This window comes from Cygnus atratus, chromosome 15 (assembly GCF_013377495.2).
Source record: "Cygnus atratus isolate AKBS03 ecotype Queensland, Australia chromosome 15, CAtr_DNAZoo_HiC_assembly, whole genome shotgun sequence".
In the NCBI taxonomy this organism is placed as follows: Eukaryota; Metazoa; Chordata; class Aves; order Anseriformes; family Anatidae; genus Cygnus; species Cygnus atratus.
Window position 1 is genome coordinate 6,270,973 of NC_066376.1, and position 23,787 is coordinate 6,294,759.

The 23,787-nt window shown below is 41.7% G+C and overlaps 2 protein-coding genes across 33 annotated transcripts in view; both read right to left on the bottom strand.

Moving 5' to 3' along the window:
• Positions 1–2,425: 2,425 nt before the first annotated feature.
• Positions 2,426–13,010, bottom strand: GET4 (guided entry of tail-anchored proteins factor 4). Of its 3 annotated transcripts, none has more exons than XM_035548766.2 (9): positions 12,808–13,010; positions 9,465–9,543; positions 8,961–9,042; positions 7,840–7,989; positions 6,050–6,188; positions 4,087–4,227; positions 3,928–4,003; positions 3,445–3,517; positions 2,426–2,805 (listed from the first exon to the last, which is right to left on the bottom strand). In XM_035548766.2, the coding sequence occupies exons 1-9, from the start codon at positions 12,960–12,962 to the stop codon at positions 2,717–2,719; spliced, it is 984 nt and encodes a 327-aa protein (XP_035404659.1). In that variant the 5' UTR covers positions 12,963–13,010; the 3' UTR covers positions 2,426–2,716. The 3 variants fall into 3 exon arrangements, with proteins under 3 accessions (XP_035404659.1, XP_035404660.1, XP_035404661.1); XM_035548767.2 differs by having other exon boundaries at positions 6,050–6,143; positions 12,808–12,999; XM_035548768.2 differs by lacking the exon at positions 12,808–13,010 and adding an exon at positions 12,245–12,296.
• A 509-nt stretch (positions 13,011–13,519) lies between these two features.
• Positions 13,520–23,787, bottom strand: part of SUN1 (Sad1 and UNC84 domain containing 1) — a 31,253-nt gene continuing 20,985 nt past the window's right edge. For all 30 annotated transcript variants that reach the window (XM_035549161.2, XM_050713857.1, XM_035549154.2 and 27 more), the window contains 12 exons: positions 23,654–23,712; positions 22,383–22,528; positions 21,920–22,144; positions 21,326–21,412; positions 20,911–20,954; positions 19,788–19,920; positions 18,612–18,866; positions 18,023–18,107; positions 17,360–17,475; positions 16,514–16,681; positions 15,690–15,782; positions 13,520–15,280 (listed from right to left, as the gene is read on the bottom strand). In XM_035549161.2, coding sequence (XP_035405054.1) covers positions 15,167–15,280; positions 15,690–15,782; positions 16,514–16,681; positions 17,360–17,475; positions 18,023–18,107; positions 18,612–18,866; positions 19,788–19,920; positions 20,911–20,954; positions 21,326–21,412; positions 21,920–22,144; positions 22,383–22,528; positions 23,654–23,712 — 1,525 coding nt within the window. In that variant the 3' untranslated portion in view covers positions 13,520–15,166. The remainder of the gene's footprint in view (positions 15,281–15,689; positions 15,783–16,513; positions 16,682–17,359; positions 17,476–18,022; positions 18,108–18,611; positions 18,867–19,787; positions 19,921–20,910; positions 20,955–21,325; positions 21,413–21,919; positions 22,145–22,382; positions 22,529–23,653; positions 23,713–23,787) is intronic.

Here is a 23,787-nt window from a genome sequence, read left to right on the forward strand (position 1 = left end):
GATGGGTGGCAGTGTCGTGCTGGCTCTGCGGGAGAGGTAAGACGGGGGCTTAAAACCAAACCAAACCAAAACCCCAGTGGGGCGAGGTGTGAAGGGTGCTGGTAGAGCGCTGGGCACCCACAGCACCACGCGGCCCCCTGGGGCTGCCCGAGGGGTGGGCTGGGGGTGGGTGGATGTGTGAAATAAGTGTGTTATGTAACACAGCGTCCGTGTGCGTACAGAGCTGTACTGTATAGTTAGCCATGATACATTTTTATGTATGCATACACACATAAAATATATTTCACAGAACCCACACAGGCACACAAATCTAAACCCCATTTCATGTTATAGGATGCTGTGTGCAAAATAGATTTTTTGTGTGTATGTGTATATATATATTAAAATATAGTTTGTAAGAACATATGCATGCATGGCTTTATGCATCTATTAAAATATACATTTATAGAAATCTAATTTAATTTACAAATATATAAATATCTCACACGTGTACATACATACGTTGCCTGTTCATCTATAGCTGGTGCTATAGCCTTTTTATAACTAAATTTATTAATTTTTAACAAAAAGCATGCACCTGGGTGTTTGTTTTATAATTATATAAAATTTATAAACGTATTGTTCTATGTAATTCAAACTAAGTATAGTGCATAGAAACGTATGCATACACACATACATAGCGCTCTATGTGCGTGTATGTGTAATTTACAAAAAAGTATGGTATTTATAATTTTTTTTTCTCTCAAAAAGTAAGGCACGTTAGAAATAGGGAAAAGCCAGGACAGGCTGTTTGTTTGTGGTTTTAGGGAGCTAGAAACATCATGTATGTATGACAATAAGTAAGGGTGTGTGTGTGTGTGTGTGTGTAAAATTGACTCATATAATGGGTATTATAATTCCTATGACAATTATTTAATTATAAATTATATACACAGAAGGCTGTCTAAATTGTGTATTATGTACATGTATATATAAAATATATGCATATATATGTATATATAAAAGTCACTTAGAACCACATATGTGGCCACTGCTGCTGGACACCCATGGATACCTTGAGCCACGCCCAGGCACCGGCAGCAATGAAATAACCTGGCTTTGCTGGGCTCTTCCCTGCTCTGTCTGAGAGCATTTATTAAATTTCCCTAGCAGCATCCCTAGCATGGGGTAGATACTCCCCAGTCAGGGCAGGGGCATCACCACACTTCGTCCAGACTTAGGGCAAAAGAATGACTGCGTGCAGACATTGCTGAGCAGGAGCAAAGGTTGCAAACCAAAGCAATCTGTGCCTGTCATAGACAATTCCTGCCCCAAGTGATGCCTTTACTGCAAAGAAATAAAGCTGCAGCGCTGAGATGCACAGGACCCACAGTCAAATGCAGGGCGGGGGGGAAACAGCAAGGAAAGTAAGATCTCTGCTTGTAAAACCCTCAGAAAGCAGCAGTACCGCAGATCCTGGTATAAAGTGTTTATTTGAGACTTCACAATTAACACAGTCTGCCTTTCAATGCCTTTTTTTTTTTCTTACAGTCAATAAATTTGTATTAATCCCTCCCTCCCCCATGCATGATTGCTGTTTATTAATCTAAGCCTTCTTATTTTCATCATGAAAAAATAAAGCGTTTCCCCATTTCATCCATTCGCTGTACCACTGACATCCGCTGTGCTGCATCAAAGAGGAGGAGATGTAGAATTGTTATGCCTACCATTGGGGTTGAAGTTACTCCATTATTTATTGATTTATTCTTTTTACATGAAGTGTTAAATGAATCAATCACCCAAGAAAAATAAATATATCATAAGAACCAAAAGTTCTGCAGTATCCCTTTTCTTTACGTGTAGCTGCAGGTCAAACACATACATTGTTTGTGGCAATTCGCTTTTACTTATGGTGGTGAACTTACACTGAAAAAGAATCTGTTCCAAAGGAGGAGAGCCAGGAGTCAGAGGAGGTATTTTAGAGGCCAAATTTTTATACCTAGGCAATAGAGATCCACGTGGAAGCCAACCACCTGGGTTCCACTGCTCGGCTTTTACTCAAGAGCAATTCAATCTTGTGCTTTTCAGAAAGTATCAGCTAAACACATGCGTGGGCTCAGCCAGCGCCAGCTCCTAGGCAGCCTGGAAGGCAGCATGACTGGCGTGTCTGCTAGTCGCTGCAGTGGGAGCGAGTTCCTGGGATCAGTGTCTCTTGGATGTGCAGCTCGTATTATACTGCTTGGCTCAACTCGCAGTACTTTTGGCACCAGCCTCACAAATAAATTATTCAGTAACTCACCCTGCCTCTCAAGATGGTCCTCAGAGGTGGCAGAGGTCAAGGAGGCTTTCCTGTAACAGAGATGGTATTGGGCAGGCCGTGAAGTAGAAGACCCATATTTATGCTTTATTTAAAGAGTTATTGTGCAAAAGGGAATACTGCATCAGAAACCGTAGAAGACTATAGTTTAATCAAAGTCACCAGCCGCTGTATCGGAAACCTGCTAACAATTGCTCCGCTTGGTTCTCTTGGCTACTTTTTGTTGGTTTCTTTCTTTCTTTTTTTTTTTTTTTTTACATAAATAATATAGACCGAACATTATAAACATTTCAGCAACCATTTCTAAAAGACCGGAGGAGCCCTTTTAGGCACCAAGAAACAACTGCAGGATTCAATTCCAAAACTGTCTTTGGAGTCATCGAATCATCAGATTTACACGGCACCCAATGACAAAAATATTCAGTCGAGTTCGATAGGACTGCTATCTTCCTGACCATCTTCTGTGTCATCATCTTCTCCAGTTCCCATCAGACTGTTTAAAAGATTTCCTAGAATAAAATACAGGACATTCAACCTTGCCCGTTTTACATTCTCATCTCAAAAACTTTAATTGTAAAATAGTTTCCATTAGTAATTAGTTGATTTGGGAAGCTGCATTTTGATAGCATTTCTTCTTGTAGCGTACACTGGAAAAAGAATACCCGCCAAAGCTGTATGCTTTCTCTATTCCTTATAATTTCTTGTAGAAAGCCTGTATTAGTTTCAGTTTTTCATGAATGAATGCTGTGGGAGCATCTGTTTTACATCAGCACTGATTAGAGCTCTACCAAAACCACAGACTGTACTTTAGGAAAATCAGCTACTGAAGTCTGAGGAAATAAAGCCTGAACACAAATAAGATTTTTCCTTTACATTCGGAAGTTTTACCAGAGCATCAGACACTAACCGTAAGACCATTTACATGCTTCTTCCCTTCTCAAAGAGGAAAAGTCTAACAGCATCACCAAATTAATTTCACATGTGAAAATTAATCATGTATTCTATAGTAGTGATTGCATCTACAGGCTATGAAAAAAACAATTTATCAGTTAAAATATATTATCTGTTTCCAGCATACCTGTTTTATGTAAGGCACAGCTCTGAAAAGCCTGGCTGTCTGTATAAACAGCTGCTGACAGACACCTTACCTAGTAATCCTCCGTAGGACGATGTCTGCTTGGGTGGCACACCGAAGAAAAGCTGTCCTATTCTATCGAGGTACTGAAACGACACAAGGTGGAGAACAAAGTCAGCTACCTCATTTACAGGTGGAAACGCCACGGGCAACGCTCATATCACATGAGCTAGCGCACTGACTTCCATCTACAAGCTGTGTTCAATACCTCTACTGAAATAAGGCATCAAGGAAAATTAAAATGTCGTGCATTACACATGCATGGCTTTCCATTTGCACTCCTAAAACACGCTCTTCAAATATAAAACAAGCGCTGTATGAAGGTCTACCAGCATCTCACTACTCAGAGGCAATGCTTAAAGCCAGTGCCCTTTGGTGGCTGTCTCAGACAGATTATGTAAGCTGTGACCTGCACGGTTTGCAAAGTCACGGAGCAGGAGACGGCTGCTCTTTAATGCTGCAGGTTAAATCCTGGTTGCAGTCACTGGTAACTCACCTCATTATACATGGGATCTCTTTTCAGTGACGGTTGATACTGTTCACACAATACTGTAAATACTGTTAGTTTTCCCCTAGAAAGGAAACAACCAAAAATGTAATCTCCGTAACCACTGAAAAGGAAACTAAGAAGAAAGTGAGAAAAATCAGACTGTACCCGTCGACGGCCAGTAACAGGAACCAGATGAAGTTTAGCAGTGGTTGAACAAAGGGAGGCCCCTTTTCTATTGAAGGGTGTTTCTGTGTGTATGTTGTAAAAACAACTGATGCGCTGGTCTTATTTTTTAAGCAGAGAAATCTGCAAAAGGAAAACAGAACAGGGAAAGTTAAAAATAAAAGGGAAAGAAATTTCACCTGCAGAAAGAAAAGGAAAGCCAAGCATTCAACAATTTCTACTTTATTTGTGCATGGAAGCCTTCTAAGGCTCACTGGTACAAATGCACAACTTTGGCAACTGTTTGGAAATCAACTGAGGAAGGGGAAAATTGCTACTAAACTACACGGTGGAGTAAGTGGGTTACAAGGGGAACTGACATTAAATATTAATAGAATGAGTTTAACCAAGATCTAAAAAGATTTTATACAGCACAGGTGTCTGAAAGACAGCATCAATTAAATCAAAACACGTAAAGACTGGCTACTGCATGATTCAAATTAAACATGATACCACATTTACTATTCCAGAGTTTACGATGCTGAGGTAAAAACCTAGTTAAAGACCTCTCTCTGGCCCCATCCTCTCCCGAACACATCTCTTTTCATTATCTATCTGTCAGTGTCCGATAACCAGTCATTCCCTTACTGCTAACTCAAACTAACACGGCATCAGGAACGCTGATGGGTTTAATACACACCTCTAAGTCTCATACTAAAGCTACACGTTGGCTTCCTCAGCCGAGTTAACAGATTGATTTCCCAGACTGATCAGATCTTTCCTCAGGTCTAGTTAATTTAACTGGCAATCTCTGCAAGTCCCAGAGGCCTTAGAGACTTTATCTGGGACAAACGTTGTCAGCAAGTGCTTGGAAGGCTGCCACGAGCAGTCTCAGTCTTGGTCAGAGGCTCCAAGTCTGTATCCTCAGATGTGCAGGGCACAGGGCTCGTGCGCCTTACTGCTGAGCAAGGAACTGCAATTATTTTCATTAGACTATAAACTGCTATGTAAGAGGACTTAGAGTGGTATTTGAGATATAGGCCAGTAAAGGATGTAGCAGTGCTTCTGTCTAAACGCTGAAAAAACAATCCCTTACCCATAACCTCTCCCCAGAATTTCTTCCCCCCCAAAGACCCATAAAATTGTTTGAGTTCTGCATACGGTGGACCTATATAAAGGATTTTGTGCCACTCAACATTGCTGCAATCTATAGCAACCAGCTATGGAAAGCAGGACAGATCTGCATGACAGCTGAAGGCTGCCAAATGAGACAGACTTACTCTCACCTCCTCCCTCTCCCCCGACACCTACTCTCTCCTGACTCCCTGCTGCAGTCCTGTTTCCACCTCCTCCTCAGACTCCTCCGTGAGCTGCTTTCCCTCACTGAAGAAAGCCATCAACTGATTAAACTCAGTAAAATTGGCTTTGTCAGCCTTCATTGTGCATGAGCTCTGCAAAGGCACGTAATAGCTTGCATTCCCACCTCCTACAAAATAAATGCTTAAATGAAAGCCACCAGCAACTCTGTTAAACCATCGGTTTATGCTGCTCATAAACCAGGGTGACCCAACGTTAATTATCTCAGGACAACGAGGCTGAGAGCAAGCACTGTGCTAAATGTAAATACAAAGCCCGCTTAGTGCCAGCCTTGGTAAGACCATCTAGGATAAGTCCTAACGAGGCATAAAGTAGTGTAAACACAAAGAAAGACTTGTGCTTTCAGGGTCAAACAGATTACACTGAAAGCTTGGACCTTCATACATTTCCCCCCCTTTCACCCCTTCAACACGCCAGTGTTGAGACGGTTTTTTATTGTTACCACACAAAGCGAGTTTTGGAACCTCTGGCCAGTTTCACAGTTGCTTTGGAAAAGATGCCCGGTTAGCCTACAGTTCTCGTGATTAATCAGACTTGCCTCAAACACAGTGTCATCTCAGCAAAACAGTTAAAAAAATGTAACACCTACTGTAGGACTGCCTGTGCTACAAACATGTCCACCTCACTGCGATAGCCTCTGGACGAGGAGTATTCTACTAGCATATTTGCACAGCCTTCGCCATCTGTGGAGTGCAAGAAGTGATACCGAGATTCACTATAGTTTTGCTCTACAAAAGGAAAAAGAAAATGGCTTTTAAGAAATCAGTTCATCACAGCTGAACACAAAAACACATTTGTTAGGCTTGCACACGACAGCTAGAAAGAGAGCTACACACGAGGTATGGAAACAAGACAACTAGCAAAAAGACAGCTGAGTTTTTCCTATGTAAATTACAGACAATTTATAAAGGGGGTAATAAATGCGCTATCCTAAATGCATTGGGCTAAGTGCTATTAAAATACAGTTCATGCAATGCCACCACAAAGCCCGGCTACCGCTGGGACAAACAGCTTGAGCCGTGGTCACAGCCTTTTGTCCAACAGCACGCAGACATTTCACGTGCTGTCAGCAGCACTTAGGAAAGAAATACAGCAAGTCTGTATCAGAGCTTGTGCACCAAGGATGCTGCACCTTCAGCATCCTTCTTTCTAAGTGCACAGAAAGAAGGCATCTCCTATTTTTAGCTTAGCCCACTCTTGGTACCAAAATTAAAACTGCTTCCATGTGCTGAAGAGAACAGCAATTATGCAGAAAAAAAGGTGCAAGAAATGGAAATGGTTTGTTAGAACTTAACTTGAAGCTAAGTATCATGCAAAACCAATGTGATGACAAATCAAAACTGGAAAGCTTCTCTTTTTGGAATGTAAAGCTTTGCTTGAAAGATCTCAGCATTTCTAATGGCTCCCAAAAACTACAGACTAAGAAAATGTGCACTTTGATCTTCAAAAGAAGGGCAAGCAGACACCTACGAAATGGGGATTTTTTACTTTCAGGATGCAACCATTTCTTATCCTAATCACATCTCAGCTTCTAACTTTTATACTCTGAGGAAGATCTTCTCTTTCTGGCTGGCAGCAGGCATCAGAAACCAACATCAGTCCCATGAGAACAGCTACAGGGTTTCATATGGCACACAAAAAGGCGATGAGCTGCAATGGTGACCATTGGATCAGGACTATTACGCGAAACCATGATCACCAATTACAGCTACAGGAAAATTTCAAGTAAGTGAACTATCAGCTTGCACTGTCTTTAATTCACAGGAAACCAGCGAAGAGATGGCATTTACACAACTGTTTTCATTCACCTTTGTATGTTTTGAACAAAAGATTTTAAAAACTGACTATCAACTGCAATTAAAATAATTATTTAGTGCATGTTAGCTTATTTGACATCCCATTTGACAATCCCAAATAAATCAAATACAACAGCATTCATTCAGAAATGCCTGAAACAAGCCTGCTGTTCAACGTCTCCAAAGTACCTAACTGCAGATCCAACGACTGTGTTGTGTGCTGTATTTTTATCTTTCTTGGGTTTATCCAGGATTTCAAAACAAAACAACAGAACAGCCTTGCTCCCCACCGATTTTGCTTCTAATGACTCTTAATCAAACTACCTCAATGTCCAAAGGATCAGCCTTCCTCTGGCAGAGAGCTTTGCCAGCAGCTGTGTTTGGACTTTGCACTAACATAGAGCCACAGGCCTGATTTTTACTGTTAGTAACATTAAACTGAAGTTATTGCAAAGATCAGGTAAGAGCAGAAATCATTGTCATCTCAGCTTCTGTAGATTATTTCCAAAGTAGGTCTCCTACAGTATCATATTTTCAACGTTTTCAAAACAAAACACACACACAAAAGTTTAATTTTGCTTACCTTTCCAGAGGGTAATTGCTAGTAACTGGTGTAATTTGGGATGTCCAAGTTTTCCTGATCCTCCGCTAGACCACTTCAGGGCTCTGGATACAAAAGCCACTCTTTCAGGAGAGTTTGGATCCATTAAACTAAACAATTTAGCCAAGTTTTCTAGAAGCAATAACATTCACAAATATTTAGCATTAATAGAAATAGCACGATCTGCTGCTTCTAGAGCATCCCTAATGTACAACACTTAAGATACGGTGCTGTTGTGTCTGCAAGCTCCCTTCTCAGTCTCTGTAAGACATCTTAAAACTAAAACCATGACACTGAACTTGAGCAAATACATCGCATACATCACGTCAACCCCACATCTACCAGCCAGCAATGATCCCTCCACTGCCAAAAGCTGGGCCTTGCAGAGAGCTGGTGACAGCCTCGTAGTTTGGGACAGGGCATCCCAGAGCACCACTCAATCCCAAAGAGGAGGACAGACTTCAGGTTACAGGAGTGCTTGCCACTGACTGGGCAGCTGCGAGGGACAGTCTGTAGTTTAGAAAAGGACCACCAGAAGTCCGAGGTGGGTTACAAAAACGTTAGAGTTCGTCTAAGGGAGCAAAGAGCAGCCTCTGTCCCTTCTGCCTCTACCCACAGTTGTTAAGAGGAGCGGTTTGCCCATGCAGCAGCAATAGTCTGGCCACACAGATTTCAAGGTCTTCCTGAACTCTCTGCTTATCAAATCTCAGAGTCAGAGAAGAAAAATTTCTTTGTGAAGGGCTGATTCACTGCACGCACCACCACACTGCCAGGGTGGGCAAGTGCCATCCACCAAAGCCCTGGAGACACGAGTGACTGTGCAGACAAAACACTACCCTCGCATTGCAGAAAGGAGGATGCCCTAAGACAGTGATGTTTATTCTAAGCATGTCCCTTGCTCACGCCATTGTCAGTTATCAGGAACTCACTATTCTCTAGTAAAATTTTCCCTCAGTTCATTCATTGCACCTGCTCAGTTCATTTCTACTCCCTAGCCATGTGGGATGACAGATAAAAAGGATCACAGGTTTCAAGACTTAACAGTCGCTGTGAGGTGAAAACATATCTAAACAGCACCACAGAAAGAGCAAAGGTCACCTTACCTAAAAGGTCTTCTGTTACTTTTGCATCCGATTTCTCCAAAGACTCCAAAACCAGCATGGACAGATCAGCAGCACTGTTTTGCTACAAAACAGACACATACCAGTAGTAATCAACGTATCAGTAAAGAAAACATCAAGAAAAGTTTTGTTCCTCCCACAGAATTTTGTCAGAGGCATATTATATTTTTATCAGCAGCTACAGCTATGGCAGATAAGAAATTTCAATCCTCCCTTACAAAAATTTGCAGTAACTCAATGGCATCTAAGAGAAGCCTTCAGGAAAGCAAACAAATGTGGTTAAGATCATGTTTGGATGCTCACAAACACTTCTACTTTGTGTCCCAGCTTGGAATAATCCTTCTTTGTGGAGAACAGCTCAACAAAGAGACAAAGCAAAAGATCACCAAGCAATTACCCCAAACATTTCCGACTGAGGATTCAGTGCTCACTCCATAAAATCTTTGAATAACCCCTCCCGAACCCCATGCAAGAACACTGACATACCTGGTTGTGGCTGAAGAACAGCAGAGCCCCCGAATACATTAACTCTCTCGCTTCTGGATGTTTTCCTTGTGACATATACCTGAAAACGACACCAAAGTGGAGTATGCTTAAATGAACTGCATTTAAAGGATTAAAGAGCACTGAAATTTAAAACAAAGGCAGCAAGACATTCATTTTTAAATCTGATTAGTTTCAATAATGACATTCCTTTAATTGCTGCTAGATTTGGTTTCTGCTTGTGACTAGATTGAATACGAGCAAATAGCATAAGAATGAAAACCGAGCTCCCAAACTGATTTGGGCTGGAGCAAAGAACAAACGATCCCAGAAGTTCACCTAAGCAAAAGATGTCAAGGCATTAAACCGTGCTGATCAGACTGTCGCACCACAGCTTGTACTAAAAGGAAAGCAGGCACAGGGACAGTGTAAGAAATACAAAGTGACTCCAGCCTCCTCCCCGAGGTCTGCTTCCTGCCCTTCTACGCCTCTGACCGCCACTTCTGCCGCCAGCAAGGGGACACCAGCCACACACTGACCCTCTGCTGAACCAAAGTAGCCGGTCCCTCTGGTGGTCTCTAGAAAGATGAGAGTGGCCAGCAAGATTTACCATGCAACACGTGACAGTGTTCTCTTAAATGCAATGCTTCGGGATGCACCTGCTGCAGCTTTTGCCTTCCTCACCTGGGAGTTAACCAAGAAATGAAGCAGGACAGAATTTGGTCCCAACGGTTACATCGAGAACAGCAACCTGTTAACATGGTGCGGTGATTACAGCGTCCTGCACATCACCACTACGGGCAACTAAAGGTCTTGGACAGTCACATCTCTGGATCTGAAATTCGGCATTTCCTATAAAAGAGGTTAAGGAGTGGCAGCAGACGTAGCTCCCAATTTCCATTGCTCTCAGCTGCCTCTCAAAAAGCACGTTTCCTGACTAGTCAGTAACAGCAGGCAGTGTGCTCAGGTCAAATAGATACGGCACCGATTCTACCGCACTGCTTTAGCACCTGCAGCTCTCGCTCTGTCCCAACAGTCGATTGTGCTGGGCCCCTGCTTCACCCCTCCTGCTCCTGAGGGCCAGGGCAGCGCCGCGGCTGCAGGGCCCCATCCTGCAGCGTGACGGGGGTGAGGCAGGCGAGGGGCAGCGGGGGGCAGCGGGGGGCACTGCCTGCAGGGAAATGGAGCGCTCGGTAGCTCCCCAATGCCCTCGTGCTGCACGTGAGGTTCCTGTCACAGGGTGACATTCCCAGGAACAAGTCCTACTGGTAAAATCGGATCTGACAGTGAGCGAGGGAGGAGGCAGAGTCCTCCCGCCCTGCTCACCACCTCGCAAACCACCCAGGTCTTCTGTCCAAACAGGTGAGCAACACGGTCAGCACGGATGGCGTGACAGTGGGGCTGTCTGAGCAAGCACCCTCAGCAGTTCAGATTTGTGATCACCACAGTGAGCGCTTCCCACATCAGGCAAGCAGCTCGGCGGCTCCACCGCTTCTACAGCTGGCCTCACATCCACGTTTGCTTATACGTTTTGACTCACAAATCTCACTCTGGATCCCACTTCCACAAACTCAATTTCAGTAGATTCCCAGAGCTATTTGGGAGCTCCTAATCTGGGACTTGTTACAGCCAATACGAAAAGAAACTGTAAACAGTTTTACAATATAAAATACATTAACTTTTAAAATACATATACTTTTTAAAAGTGCTGGGATTTTTTGAAAGAACTTTTATCACAAAGAACTTTTAATAAATATTCACTACGTCGATCTAAATGGCATTTAGAACCAAACAGTAACACCCTGCCAGCCTCAAACACATCTTGGCTTATGACTTTTGGAACCGAGTCAGGATTTCAAGTTTAACTTGCAGTTCATGACAGAGCGGACTGGTATTTTACTGGCTGGGTTTGTTTACGGTGAATAAGCACGGGGTATCCCAATTCCAATTCTGCAGCTGCGATTGCCTCACTCTGTGTTAATGTCTTTCCAGAAAACTTTACATGTAACACACGTTTTACAGAGAACAGACAAGACTATCTGGACTCCTTCCTGGCCTCAGTGACTTTCCCAACAAGTTCCACAGTCCCATTACATCTTTTTGCCTGGAAGGAAATGCCTTCCTAGCTACGCAAATACCACCTTTTTATTTAAATGGGTACCTTCTTTCTCCTGCATTTAAAACAGAAAAGGCCGGAACTTTGATTCCAAATTAATTCAGCAAGGCTTAAGCAAAGCATGTGAGCTGATACACTGAGAACACTGGATGAGAAGCGACCTGCTGAGCCAAGCCATCTCCCGCCACTGCAGCCACCGCATCGCATAATCCCTCCTATGAAACAGGCCCTGCTTTGTCTTAGATTTATTCTCCAACGCAATTTAAGTCTTAAGACTTTGATGGTGCTCTCGCTGACCCCTCCAGAAGGGTACCACAGAACACAACTGCCTTAATTTAATGGTGCTGAGTACGGGCAGCAGGGCAGGCCACTCAGCACTCATATGCTGGCAGCGTGAGTGGCCGATGCACCATCAGAGTGCCAATGCACTCTGACACTTCTGATGACACACCGAGGACTCTGTCCCCACAGAGCTCTGTGGCTATGAGGACACCCACGGGCCTGTCCCCTTCCCGCTGCGAGGGTCTCCGAGGGGCTGTGACACAGGGGGGCTGCCAGACCCGGCCGCCTCCACCCTTCCTGCCTCGGTTACCACAGCTGGGCCAGCCGGGGAAGCCGCCACGAGGGACACTTATCCCCTGTCCCTGGAAGCAAGGTTCTGCCTTACATTTAACGAGAAGGAGATTGCCCGCAGCAACTCGCCATGGATGTGAACAGCAAATAAACATAAAATGTTTTACATCAGGTTTCTTGCGACGTAATAGGCGATATTGCGGAATAAGCGCGCAGGCCTGCTCCCCGCGGTCACGGCTGTGAACACAACCACCGCGCTGACGGGGACACGCTTTAACTAAACTCTGTCAGAGGTGACTGGCGGAGCCCCGCGGCCCCGCTGCTTGTTCAGGGCACTCCCGGTGCCCAGGCCGGCGGGGCCGGGCCCCTCAGCGCCCCCCAGCCCCCTCAGGGCCCCCTCAGCGCCCCCGAGCCCAGCGGCGCCGCTGCCCCTCAGCGCGGGCCGAGCCCCGTCAGGCCTCTCAGCCTACCCTGCCACACGCCTGCCCGCCCCTCCCCGCCCCTCCCACGGACCAATGAGAGGGCAGGAAGAGGAGACAGGCAGCGGCTCTGACCAATGCGGAGGCGGCGTGGGCGCGGCGGGCGGCAGCAGGGTAGGGTGCGTGGGAAGGCTCTGGAAGGCCGGGCGGGGGAGGGGCCGGGCGGGCCGGGCCGTACCTGAAGAAGAGCGTGCGGTACATCTGGTGCGCCTCGTAGTAGTCGCCCTTCTCGACGCTGGCGCGCAGCTTGCCCTCCACGCGCTGCACGCCGCCGCGGTTCCTGCCGCCGCCTTTCGCGGCTTCCTGCTCCGCCGCCATAATCGCCGCCGCCATCGACGCGGAGGAGGCGGGGGGGGGGGTGAGGGGAAGGGAGGGCGCATGCGCGCGCACGCCCGGAGCGGCGTCGCGCCTCGGTTGCCCGGCTTCCGCCCACTGCGACGGCGGCCGGCGAGCGTCAAAAGACGCGGCTGCGCGGAGCGGCGCCAGAGGGCGGGGCGGGGCGGGCTCTGGGCTCCAAGGGGAGGGGAAGGGCAGGGGCTGGGGCAGGAAAGGCAGGGGGCATAGGGAAAGTGAGGTGCTGCGGGACAGGCTGCCCTCAAATGCCTGCTTTTTGGGCATTTTTAGAGTTTCTTTCAGCTGCCAGAACCTCCCCGCTCCAGCCTTGTCCGCCAGAAATTCCGTAGTGATTCACTACACATTTATCCTAGGGTGCCCGTGCTGCCTAACATGTACACACCCCTCCCGCAGTTCCTGTAATTATAAGACTAAAGCCATCAGGGTATTCCACTGCCCCTCACAGCAAAGGACAAAAGGTCCCTCAGCCTTGTGGCTCGTTCAGCCTCGTTCAGTCTCATCTGTTCTCGTTAGCTACTTCAATAGGTCATGGAAAATACAGAAAAAGAATCTTTATTTCTTATTTCAAATATTACATGCACTTTCAAAAATTAAAACTCTTTATTTAAACATTTCAATAGCATCTTGTCAGTTTTGGAGGCAGCAAAGTAACAGACGATTTGAAAAGCATTTACAAAAATACATTGCACAAAGTCCTATCTTGCTTTTTTAAAAATAAGTTAGTGTTATTCAAAATATTCCCACCCTAGCTACCTAATTTCAATTTATACAGGATAATTCTAATTTTAAATATGTAACATAGAATATGAAAACACCTGTACACATGTAATCTAACTCCTCTGCATAGGCCATAGGTTCTGTCTCTAGCTCGAGTGAAAAAAAAAGTTCTTCACCCAGAGACTTCAAACATTCGAGGACTCTTGTGCAACATACATAGCTCTATTCAGAAAACCAGTCAGCAGTTCAGTGTGTTAACAGTTCACAGGTAGCTATAAAATGCGTTGTAATAGCAAGATAAAAATTCTGCACACAAGTGCATTTTAGGAGTCTTTTCTGAAAAGGATCTTCAAAAGTAGCAATCCCAAAGGAGGCCGGCCCTAAAGCAGTCTCAACACCTACACAGAAATGTAGTGAGACTGAGACACCACTCTCATCTTCTTCAGTTTCAGGGGAGGATCTCAGGAACACCCATATATCCCATAGATTCCAATACAGCAGTACTGAGCAGCACTGAGCATAACTCAGTCCTGTACATGTTAAATAACGAGCTCTACTTCAGTTGTATTTTCCACGTCCTGCATTATCACAGCACAACATTTACTGACTATAAAATAAACCAGATTAAGGAATTGTTACAAAGGTATTTTTTGACAAATTAAGATTTTCCTTCTCTAGGGTTAGTTCCAAATCAGCCTTGATAGATGTACTGCTCGTATGAGAGCTGATAAGCCTCCTAAATTGCTTAGTTTAACTGCTGTATACTGTTTACTAATCAAGTTGCCATGGTAAAAACCCTTAAAGTAACTTTAAGAAGTTATCCCTGACTTTTAGAACAATTCATGGCCACAAGTTGCAGTAAAGCATTCTCAGTCGCTGGTGTTTAAACTAGTTTTGGTTGTGTTAACTTTCCCTGATAGTAATATTTGTTAAGCAGTCAACATTTATTGAATAAGCCCTTTTAGATCCCGCAGAAGGACAAAAAAGGTCAACTGAAGGACACCTTTAGCCACAGTCGGTGTTCAAAGTGTACTACGTTATTTGTCTTACAGTGCCAAGCTAACAAATATGCAGTTGAGTCCTGAATTAAAAAAAAAAGATCCTAGTTGCAGAAAAGTGTGGTTTTTATTCTTTTTAAAAACCCTATACATTCATTTGTAATAAAATAGGTATATCACCTGTTTGCTAACTGCGCTTTAAGAACCAGAGTAGTTTGCATGCATTATTTCTCTCAGCATGGACACAAAAATATGAAGCTAACTGGCTATTACAAGCTGAGCATGAGAGCAAATAAATTTTATTTTATACAGTTCTGCTGACAGTCTTCTGCCTTTATCAGAGGATTGGTAATTCCGTAGTATATATCTTGCATCCTCGTCCTTTAAAGATTCCAGTGTTCTAGGCTTTCCGGTATATACAAATTGAGAACAAAATGTACAATAAAGCAACCCAAGCTGTAGTGTAGATTATTCGGCAGGTTTCCCATGCACTCTGAACCGATAAAGACATGTATATTCAGCATGTCCCCAGTTAGAGAGAATTCTCAGTTCCACTATTTGGAATACATTGTTACTCTTCTCCTAGAGAAGGAAAAAGCAAACACAAAACAGAGTTAGGTTTCCTAGGATGAACAAGTACAACTGAAGCTGCTTCCTGCAACTAACAGCTTTTATTAATTAAATTATGCCTTGGGAACTTCATACCACTTAAAAAAAACTTTACTTGCCTTGCAACTACTTGTTTATTAATGGAGTCAGAAGTGTGAAGTAAGTTTACCATCTCTTTGTAAGTTTATCATCTTCGCACCATTTGTGTCCACATGGCACAAACTTTTCCTCCCTTCTCATCTACTCAGACCACACATTGATGTGGACAAGCAGATACTTTCTACCTGTTTTTACAGTGCACAACAGAGAACGGGGCCCTTTTCTTCACTGGTCATTGGGTACTACCTTGCCTGACAAATTAAATCCCATCACCCCGGCTCACCATCACTGGAAACATCTGCAGTGGCTCTCCTTCTTGATCGTAGATGTACTGTCCTAGAAGTACACCTTCTTCTTGATATTCATCATCTAAACCCTATAACAATAAGACAAAGATTTTGTTTTAATTTCAATTTTAAAGGAAGCAAAAGCTAAAAGCCTATCTACATTACTGATTATCAACAAGCTGCACCCAGAAGTCTATCAAACCAGGAACAGAGTGTTTCCTATACAACTTAGTGCTGGTTCAGGAATGGCTGCACATTGGAGTTTTCTACACTGCTAATACCTGTGCTATGTTTTCAAGTTTTCAGTCAACCCCCTTAATTTCTACAGCAGAACCACTACTGCAGTGTAAAATATCAAGTGTTCAGGACAAACAAGAATGAGTAAACATCACAGTTATAAACAAGACAGAAGTCAAGAATCAGATGTTTGCAGATGACTTATTACTGCAGTTGTATAGCCTAAGATAAATCTATTAAAAAAAGATTTAAGATTTATCATAAATAAAGTGAAGAGCTAGAATTGGGGAGGGGAGGACAGATGAAGGTGTATGAAAGAACTATGTACATCATTAAAATCATCATCTCCCTCCAAAGAAACTTGCTACTCAAGCAAGACAAAACAAATACAACTCCCCCCAAATTAGTTTTAGCACTTATTTCTACGTCTCAAAGCTCATCAAGAATATAAGCAATTTTAAGAGCAATGACAAACATCAGTTTCTCTTCTTAGCTGTTCTCTCTCAAGCTATTTATTTGTCAAGATATACATCACAAATATCCTTTACGTTTACAAACATCACTTAAGTTTAGAGAGACTTACATATACTGAAAAGTTCCTAGGAGCACTGGTGATATTTCCTGATGGTGAAAGTGTTTTTGGTATGTGTTCCATCGTAAAGGCAGTTGGATAGATCTTCATGGAAAGTCTAACTACAAGATACCCCTCCGATCCCTTGAAAGCCCAGCAGTTTCCTGGATACATGTCCGGCTAGACAACAGATTTCAGGGCAAGGAGGCAGGAGGGTGGGGACAGAACACGACAATACAAGAACAACCACAAGAATTTTTTGTTATTTTTTTGTAATGAATTCTGAATCATTAGGAATAGTCTTATAAAGATAGATTATGTCCTGCCACTTGCTATTTGGTAGAAATTGAAGTCAAATTCACAACTTTGATTCTAATTACAAATCCAATCCTGCCTCTGAAGGACAAACAACATCAGACGACACTTCACTGTGTTAGGTGGACTATGTAATTTCATGCTACAGAAAATGGAAGATATGGACTGTAAAGTTTTAGTTGCACTCTTCAGGAAGACAGCATACCCGCTTGAACCACTGCCAATGTCCCGAAGAGCCAGCCTGAGATTATTATTATTATTTTATTTTATTTTTTTTTTTTACAGGAATCCTCCCAGTGCTTACACTTCACAGAAGTCCGATACACCACTCAAGCCTGCTATAAGAACCTTAGTTTTGCTAAAGCAGGACTTAGGCAATGCCAAACTTCAAGAAGAATCCCAGTCCCAGAAATCGAGTTCAAAATATCCCTGTCTCCCACTGCCCCCAGTGTATTACAGACAAATATCCAGCATCCGAAAAACAACTCAGACCACTCAATGCAAGATAGTGTTGCTGAATTTGTTTACTTGGCCTTTAATTACCTGAATCACCACTCTGGGAGACTGAGAGAAGTACCATAAAGGAATTCCAAAGAGGCTAATTAATGCTGTTTTGGTCTCATAGGTTTCAGAGCAGCGAGTACTCAGAATGCTGCCACCTCAAAAAAGAAAATCAAGTTAACAGAAATAATTCTTTATTCCTTCCTAAAGGCTTATTTTGTGAAGGCAGAGATTTGTATGTAGCTTAATGAATATATCATTTTTTTCCTCAAAAAAATCTGAACTATTAAAAGTATCATTGGTATAATAGTTTTACAATGCGGTGCTTCTATCAAATGCAACGTTAGTTTAAGAAAATGTGAAAGGTTTTTAGTTTTAGAGGGCTGAAAGAGCATGTATTTTCCATAGTGAGTTCAGTGATGTGTACGTCCCACACGTACAGATCCATGGTTCTCAACTACCCAGTTACACACGTTTAGAAGTTATTCTATCCCAGTCCATGCATACACAGGGAGTCACCTGTTTTCAACTGTGATAAAGTAGGTGGCTGGTATATGACCCTGTAAAAAAATATGCACAGACTGCAGTAGTCTGACCATTTGGTGATACTCAAGGATGCTCTAACCTTTAGCCCTCATTTTAAGATTTTTAGCAAACACTATTTTTACTACTCATGTTATTTATACTATTTCCTCTACTATTTACCTCCAGATTCTAAGGCAAAATCCACCATACCAGTCTTGTCTTGAGAGTAGAGTTTCAGTGCATTGTTTACAATAATCTGTGCTTGCTACAGATGGACACAGAATAGAATGGAAAGAAATGTTTTAATATCAAGTGATAGAAGAATTGATATATATACCCACACATCTGTGAAGCTGCAAACCTAAGTTTGAGACGTACTTCATCACAAGTCTTTGAAAGCCTCTGTCAACATATAAGCTATTTTTAAATGCTTGGCTATCTGGCTTAAAACAAATTTATACTGTATCTTGACTGATGTTTTCTTCAGAATTTGCATTCCTCCCCCACCTTCCCAAATCATTAAGCTTTTTCTTTTTGTACTTTGGAAATTTTTCAGTTTTTGAGATAGCATACTTTGGGGGAAAAAAGCATTCACAATGGCAACAAGAAGTGCTGTAAGAATTCACTCACACCGTTTTCTGTAGTTCTCCCCATTTCAGTTTATCTTTCAGGCATCTCTTAAAATCACTACCACTTATACTGACAGTCATGCCCCACAAAATGCCTATAAAGGACAATTTATCTGAACTTATCACTTCGTTTCACTCACCGCTTCCGTGATTCCAGAGATCCCTGCATTGTTCACAACATTTGTTACTACTTCAGATGTTATTCTTTGGTTTGTAACAGACATATGTTGAGTAATATTCTTGAGGATCTGCAACTCTAGATCCCGCAGCAGAGTCTGCAGATCACTTTTGGTCACAAAATTGGATGTAAGCCATTGGAGAAGTGATTCAGAGAAGTCCTCGTGTTGATCACCAAAAAACATCATCTTGACAGATTCTTTAACCTGGGCATCTACCTAGTAGAAGCCATTAACAATTAAGAGAACTGATTAGTTTTTATAAACCATTAAGTAATACCATCTGCATATAATAGGCACATGTGAAAAATCAATATATATTTCCAGTAGTACCGATAGGTCTAGATTTCACACATCTTTTAACTAAACTGACTTACGGTACAATAACAGATGAGGTAGGTATGCAGAAGACACGGAAAAAATGGATGTTCCAGTGGTTTGGTGAACAAGGCACAGCTAACAAAGCCCTATAATCTAGCAGTTTACATTAGGGGGTCTGTTTCAGAATAAAAAGAAATTGACCGCAATGTTCAAAGAAGGGACCGTGGCAACTCTAAGGGGAGCAGTGTACCTGTTAGGCCTAGTTAAGCACATCACTAAGTCACTTTCTTATGGCATACTTTGATTTATACACATAGCTAGACTATCTTGTGATGACACCCAAATATGGTATTTTAGTCAAAGCAGATAATCCCGAATCTAGACCTATATTTTATTGTCTACATTCAAACTGAACCTTACAGAAGGCATCAAAAAAAAAATTAGAGCATGACTTTATTTTTTAAATAAGTCTCAGATCACAAACCTAACTCGCTTTTACACGACCTCCTTTCCATATTTTCATGAGTTAGCAAGATACACCAGCTGCAGCACCAGCTGTAACAGCAAAGTACAATACACACAACTGCTATTGCATCATCTCAAATGGAAATAAAATTGCCATTGTGGAAAATAAACCACAAACTCATCTGGTAAGATGCCACCTAGTAATGGAAAAAAATTTTAAAGTACCACTACCTAAAACACTACTGTTCTTTAAAATGAATACTATTCCCATGTTACTTTTGCAGTGCCTTTCAAATAAGTTTATGAAAGGAATCTACTATTACTAAGTTTTACTAGAATGGTGACAGAACTTACTTTTTCATGAATGACATCTATTTTCTCACAACTCGTCTTCACACTTTCCCCAGTTAACAGCTCCGATTTCACCTGAGACAACTCTAGTTCTAGCTTTTTAACTCTGGATAAAAGTTGATTATGTTCATCCTCTCTGATAAAAACAAGGAGTCAATAATTAAGAAAGAGCAGTTCCAATCATTCCATCAAATTCCAAAGGCATGAGAACTCGTCTACCACAAAGTGCTTTCCTAGTTCATTTATTCAGAAATGGACATTGTGAGCTTACAGCTCTTTGAAGCTGCTAAGGCATACTTAGAATGAATATATTCAAAGCAAAACATTTCAAAGTTGTGAACAAATCCAGAAGTGATGACTTTCAGAACATCATCATGTTGACAAGTTAGTAACCCAGACAGATATCTGGTAGCTTAAGGTTGGACAGACCAGTTGAGCTTTATTTGCCTGAGTTTGCCACTGATTAGAGTGAATTTCAGGTTACCTTAGTTAACACTTGCCTGCCTACAAAGTTATTCTGGTTTTGGTTGCGTCCGTAAGTACCAGGTTACATGGCCACTACAGATCAGCGTTCGGTACGCAATATTGGAAAAACAGTATTAGTCAGCATTTAGAAGCTATTTACATCTAATTTAAATTAAAATTCACCAACTGTTTTTCTCCTCCCAATGGGGAAACTACTTAATGAAGTTCTGCAGGTTTTTTTTCCTCGTATTACACACAGTACATCTGTAGTGAGTATAGATGACAAACCAAAAACACAAATGAAGGTTAGAACTCATAAGATTCAAAAAATTTAAGTATAAGATATATCAAAATCATCTACTGTATTCTTCACTAAGCAATTTGAGGAAAAATTCTCATGCTCTCATACACACATAAGAAGTCTGTTATTCTACTCTGCTACATAAGCAGATTTCTCTAGTAAAACATGTAGCTGCAGACAACTCATGTCAGAAGTGTGCCTTGTGCTGGTGTTCAGCATTACAAACTCAAGTTTGTGTTTGCTGACAGACTCTTAAGGTCAGTTAACTGACACAAAGAAAACAATAACTGTATTTCAAAGAATGTGTATTGCCATCAGTTAGCTTTAGGACTGGAAAAAATATTTAAGAATTGCTCATACCTTACTGTTTTTGCTTTGGCTACGTCAAGCTCCTTCTGAATGTCCTAAAAAAATACAAAAAGCATTAGGTTTAATATACAGAAAGAATAAACACATCAAATGAAAAAGCGACACTTTCTAGCACCACCTATACAGGATTATGTTCCTACATTAAATAATGTTTGTGCCTCTGTACCATAAGATTTTATTCCAAATAGCACCTACCTCCCTGGCAGAGCAATTTTTAACCTTTGAACTGAAAATACCTTCAAGAATGGAGAAGGAAGAGAAAGAACACAAGTTTTGAGACTTAAACAAGTGCTAAGAGCTAAAATGAAGCAAACTGGATTTTGGGATAGCCAACACAAAACTTAAAACTTTTATCCTATTTTACCAGTTACCACTATAGCTACTTATCAGAGCTAACTTTCAATACCTCAGATTCAGCAGACAGTTTTTTAAGAAGATCTTCCAGCATCACGATGCGCAGCTCATGTTCTTGATGTAAAGCCAGGAAGTCAGTCTTAAAAACAGGGAAGGAAAGGGCGTGTACTTTCTGAGTACAAATAGCATAACTGACATTTTATAAAAAGCATAAAGTTTCTTTCATTCTGTGATCAAAGCTTTTCAAGAGTTCTTAAGTGACTTATCCTGCAGGTAGCATAATGAATTAAAAAGTCTATAATAGAAAATTTAAGGTCTGATTCCACAGCAGTAGGAGTTATACACAGGGAAGTTTACCATAAAATCCCTTCGTCATCACTAGTCTTCCCTAGTGTCTTCTTTCTGTATGTAAACAGGTAAATCCAGCTGTTTCTCAGCGATGTAAGATTCTACTTTAGACCATCTATCCAGAATTAATTCATTGTCAGCAATAACAGAAGAACACCACTGAGCACTTCCTGACATTCACTGCCTAACAGTTAATTCATACCAAAAAGAGAATCGTAGAGACAGATCACTAAAACCACACTAATAAAACAGTACTTTTATCAGTCTCAGAGAGTGTCAGTAACTGACTTATCCTTACCTTTTCCTCCAGTTTTATCTCTTTAAGATGTTGATCCATCACATTTTTTATTAGCTTCAATATTTCACTTCTGTCACCCATCTGGGCAACCTGATCTTGAAGATTATGGAGTAGAAGCATCACTTTGCTGTATTCTTCATCGTGGTGATGGCATCTATCAGACACGAGGGCCATTTGCTTTTCCAGCTCACTTATACGACCGGAATCAAAGATATTTATGGTACCCTAAGGTGTAAAGATTTTTTTTTTAATATATAAAAGTTATTTTCATTAATCTTGGGTGTCAAGCAGTTATTGCAAAATACTGAGGACAGGGGAGGTAAGAGGGTGTCAAGCAGTTATTGCAAAATACTGAGGACAGGGGAGGTAAGAGGGTGTCAAGCAGTTATTGCAAAATACTGAGGACAGGGGAGGTAAGAGGTCTTAAGAGACTGAAGTACTTGCCTAGACTGTTCTCCCTTACCTTTGTAGGCTGTACAGTATGGGAAGAATCAGGCTGGGGCTCAGGAACATAATTTGAGTCATCTATTCTCTGTACTTTATCAATTCTTGTCCAGTTCAACACAGGCAATAATGAAACGAAGCCATCAAAACCCCAGAACCATATACCTTTAGTGAGCAGAAACAAAAGCAAAAAGGGTGTTCAATCTACGGATTGTCTTCTTATTTAAGGACACAAGCTACCTTACATTTTAAACACACAGTAGACCCTACTCCAGCCTGAATACGAGTTAGCTACATGAGCCAACTTTAAAAAACATAAAGTCAAGCACTCAAGAGCATTAGGGAACATTCATCAATACCACTTACACAGCTATGAGGCAGGTGACTTCTGCTTGTATATCCTGATACATCCTTAATTTTGTATTACTACTTCCCCAAGACATAGATCCCATTTACTCAGTAGGACAGGCCGTACTCACTGAAGGCAGGTATAAATATTGCTTTTTATCTTATGGCAAAGATATTTTCCCTTACATCCTATTTACTTCATACTGCATTGCATAATATCTAACAGAAGTTGGAAGAAACTTATGCTTCCATGGAAACAGCATTTGACAAAGATTACATTAATTTCTGCAGTATCTTCGTGAGAAGAAATAGTATTTCCTACACAGGGTACCTTCTTCCTTTCTTATTCTCCCTAAAACTCCCCATTGTAAGTCTCTAAGAAATTTTATCTTCTCCCTAAAGTGGATATAAGCTTTTTAGGGCATGCAAAGACATGAAATTGCTTTTCAAAAATATCTCAACACCTTCTATTTCAAAGTAGAAAACTGGCTTGGAACATTACTAGGTAACCTGTCTATAGTAGCAGTATTTCAAGCAGTTAAGGTATGGTCTAAAGAAAAAGAATGATTTAGTGTGCACCGTTAAAAGAACTTAAACACAGTTTTATGGAGATTGACAGCAATCAAAAGCAATTAGTACATAGCCTACTCTTTATGAGCTCAATGCTGTCCCTATAAAGGGAAGTAAGGAAAAAAGTCTTCAGCGCATTTATAAATACTTTGTCTGAAGAGCTCTATAAAATTAAACCAAAGTTATTCCTTTCATAGGAAAAGAGCCCACGGACTCATCAGGTACTTTGAAAGCATTCACAAACACTTCACAAACTGAAACTTGGTCTTTTTTCCTTCTGCATCTTTTCCTTAACCCTAAAGTTCAACTAAAAGTACTATTTTGGTACAGCAGTAGGAAGTAATCAGTATGATAACTAAACAATTCACGTACCTAATAGAAACAGCAGTGGGATGACAAACAGTAATAGCTTGAAAATCTTTGGAAGGCATCTAGAGAAGGAGAGGAAAGAAACAATGCATTTATTATGTAATATCTGGGTACAGAATTTGCTCACAAGAAGTTAT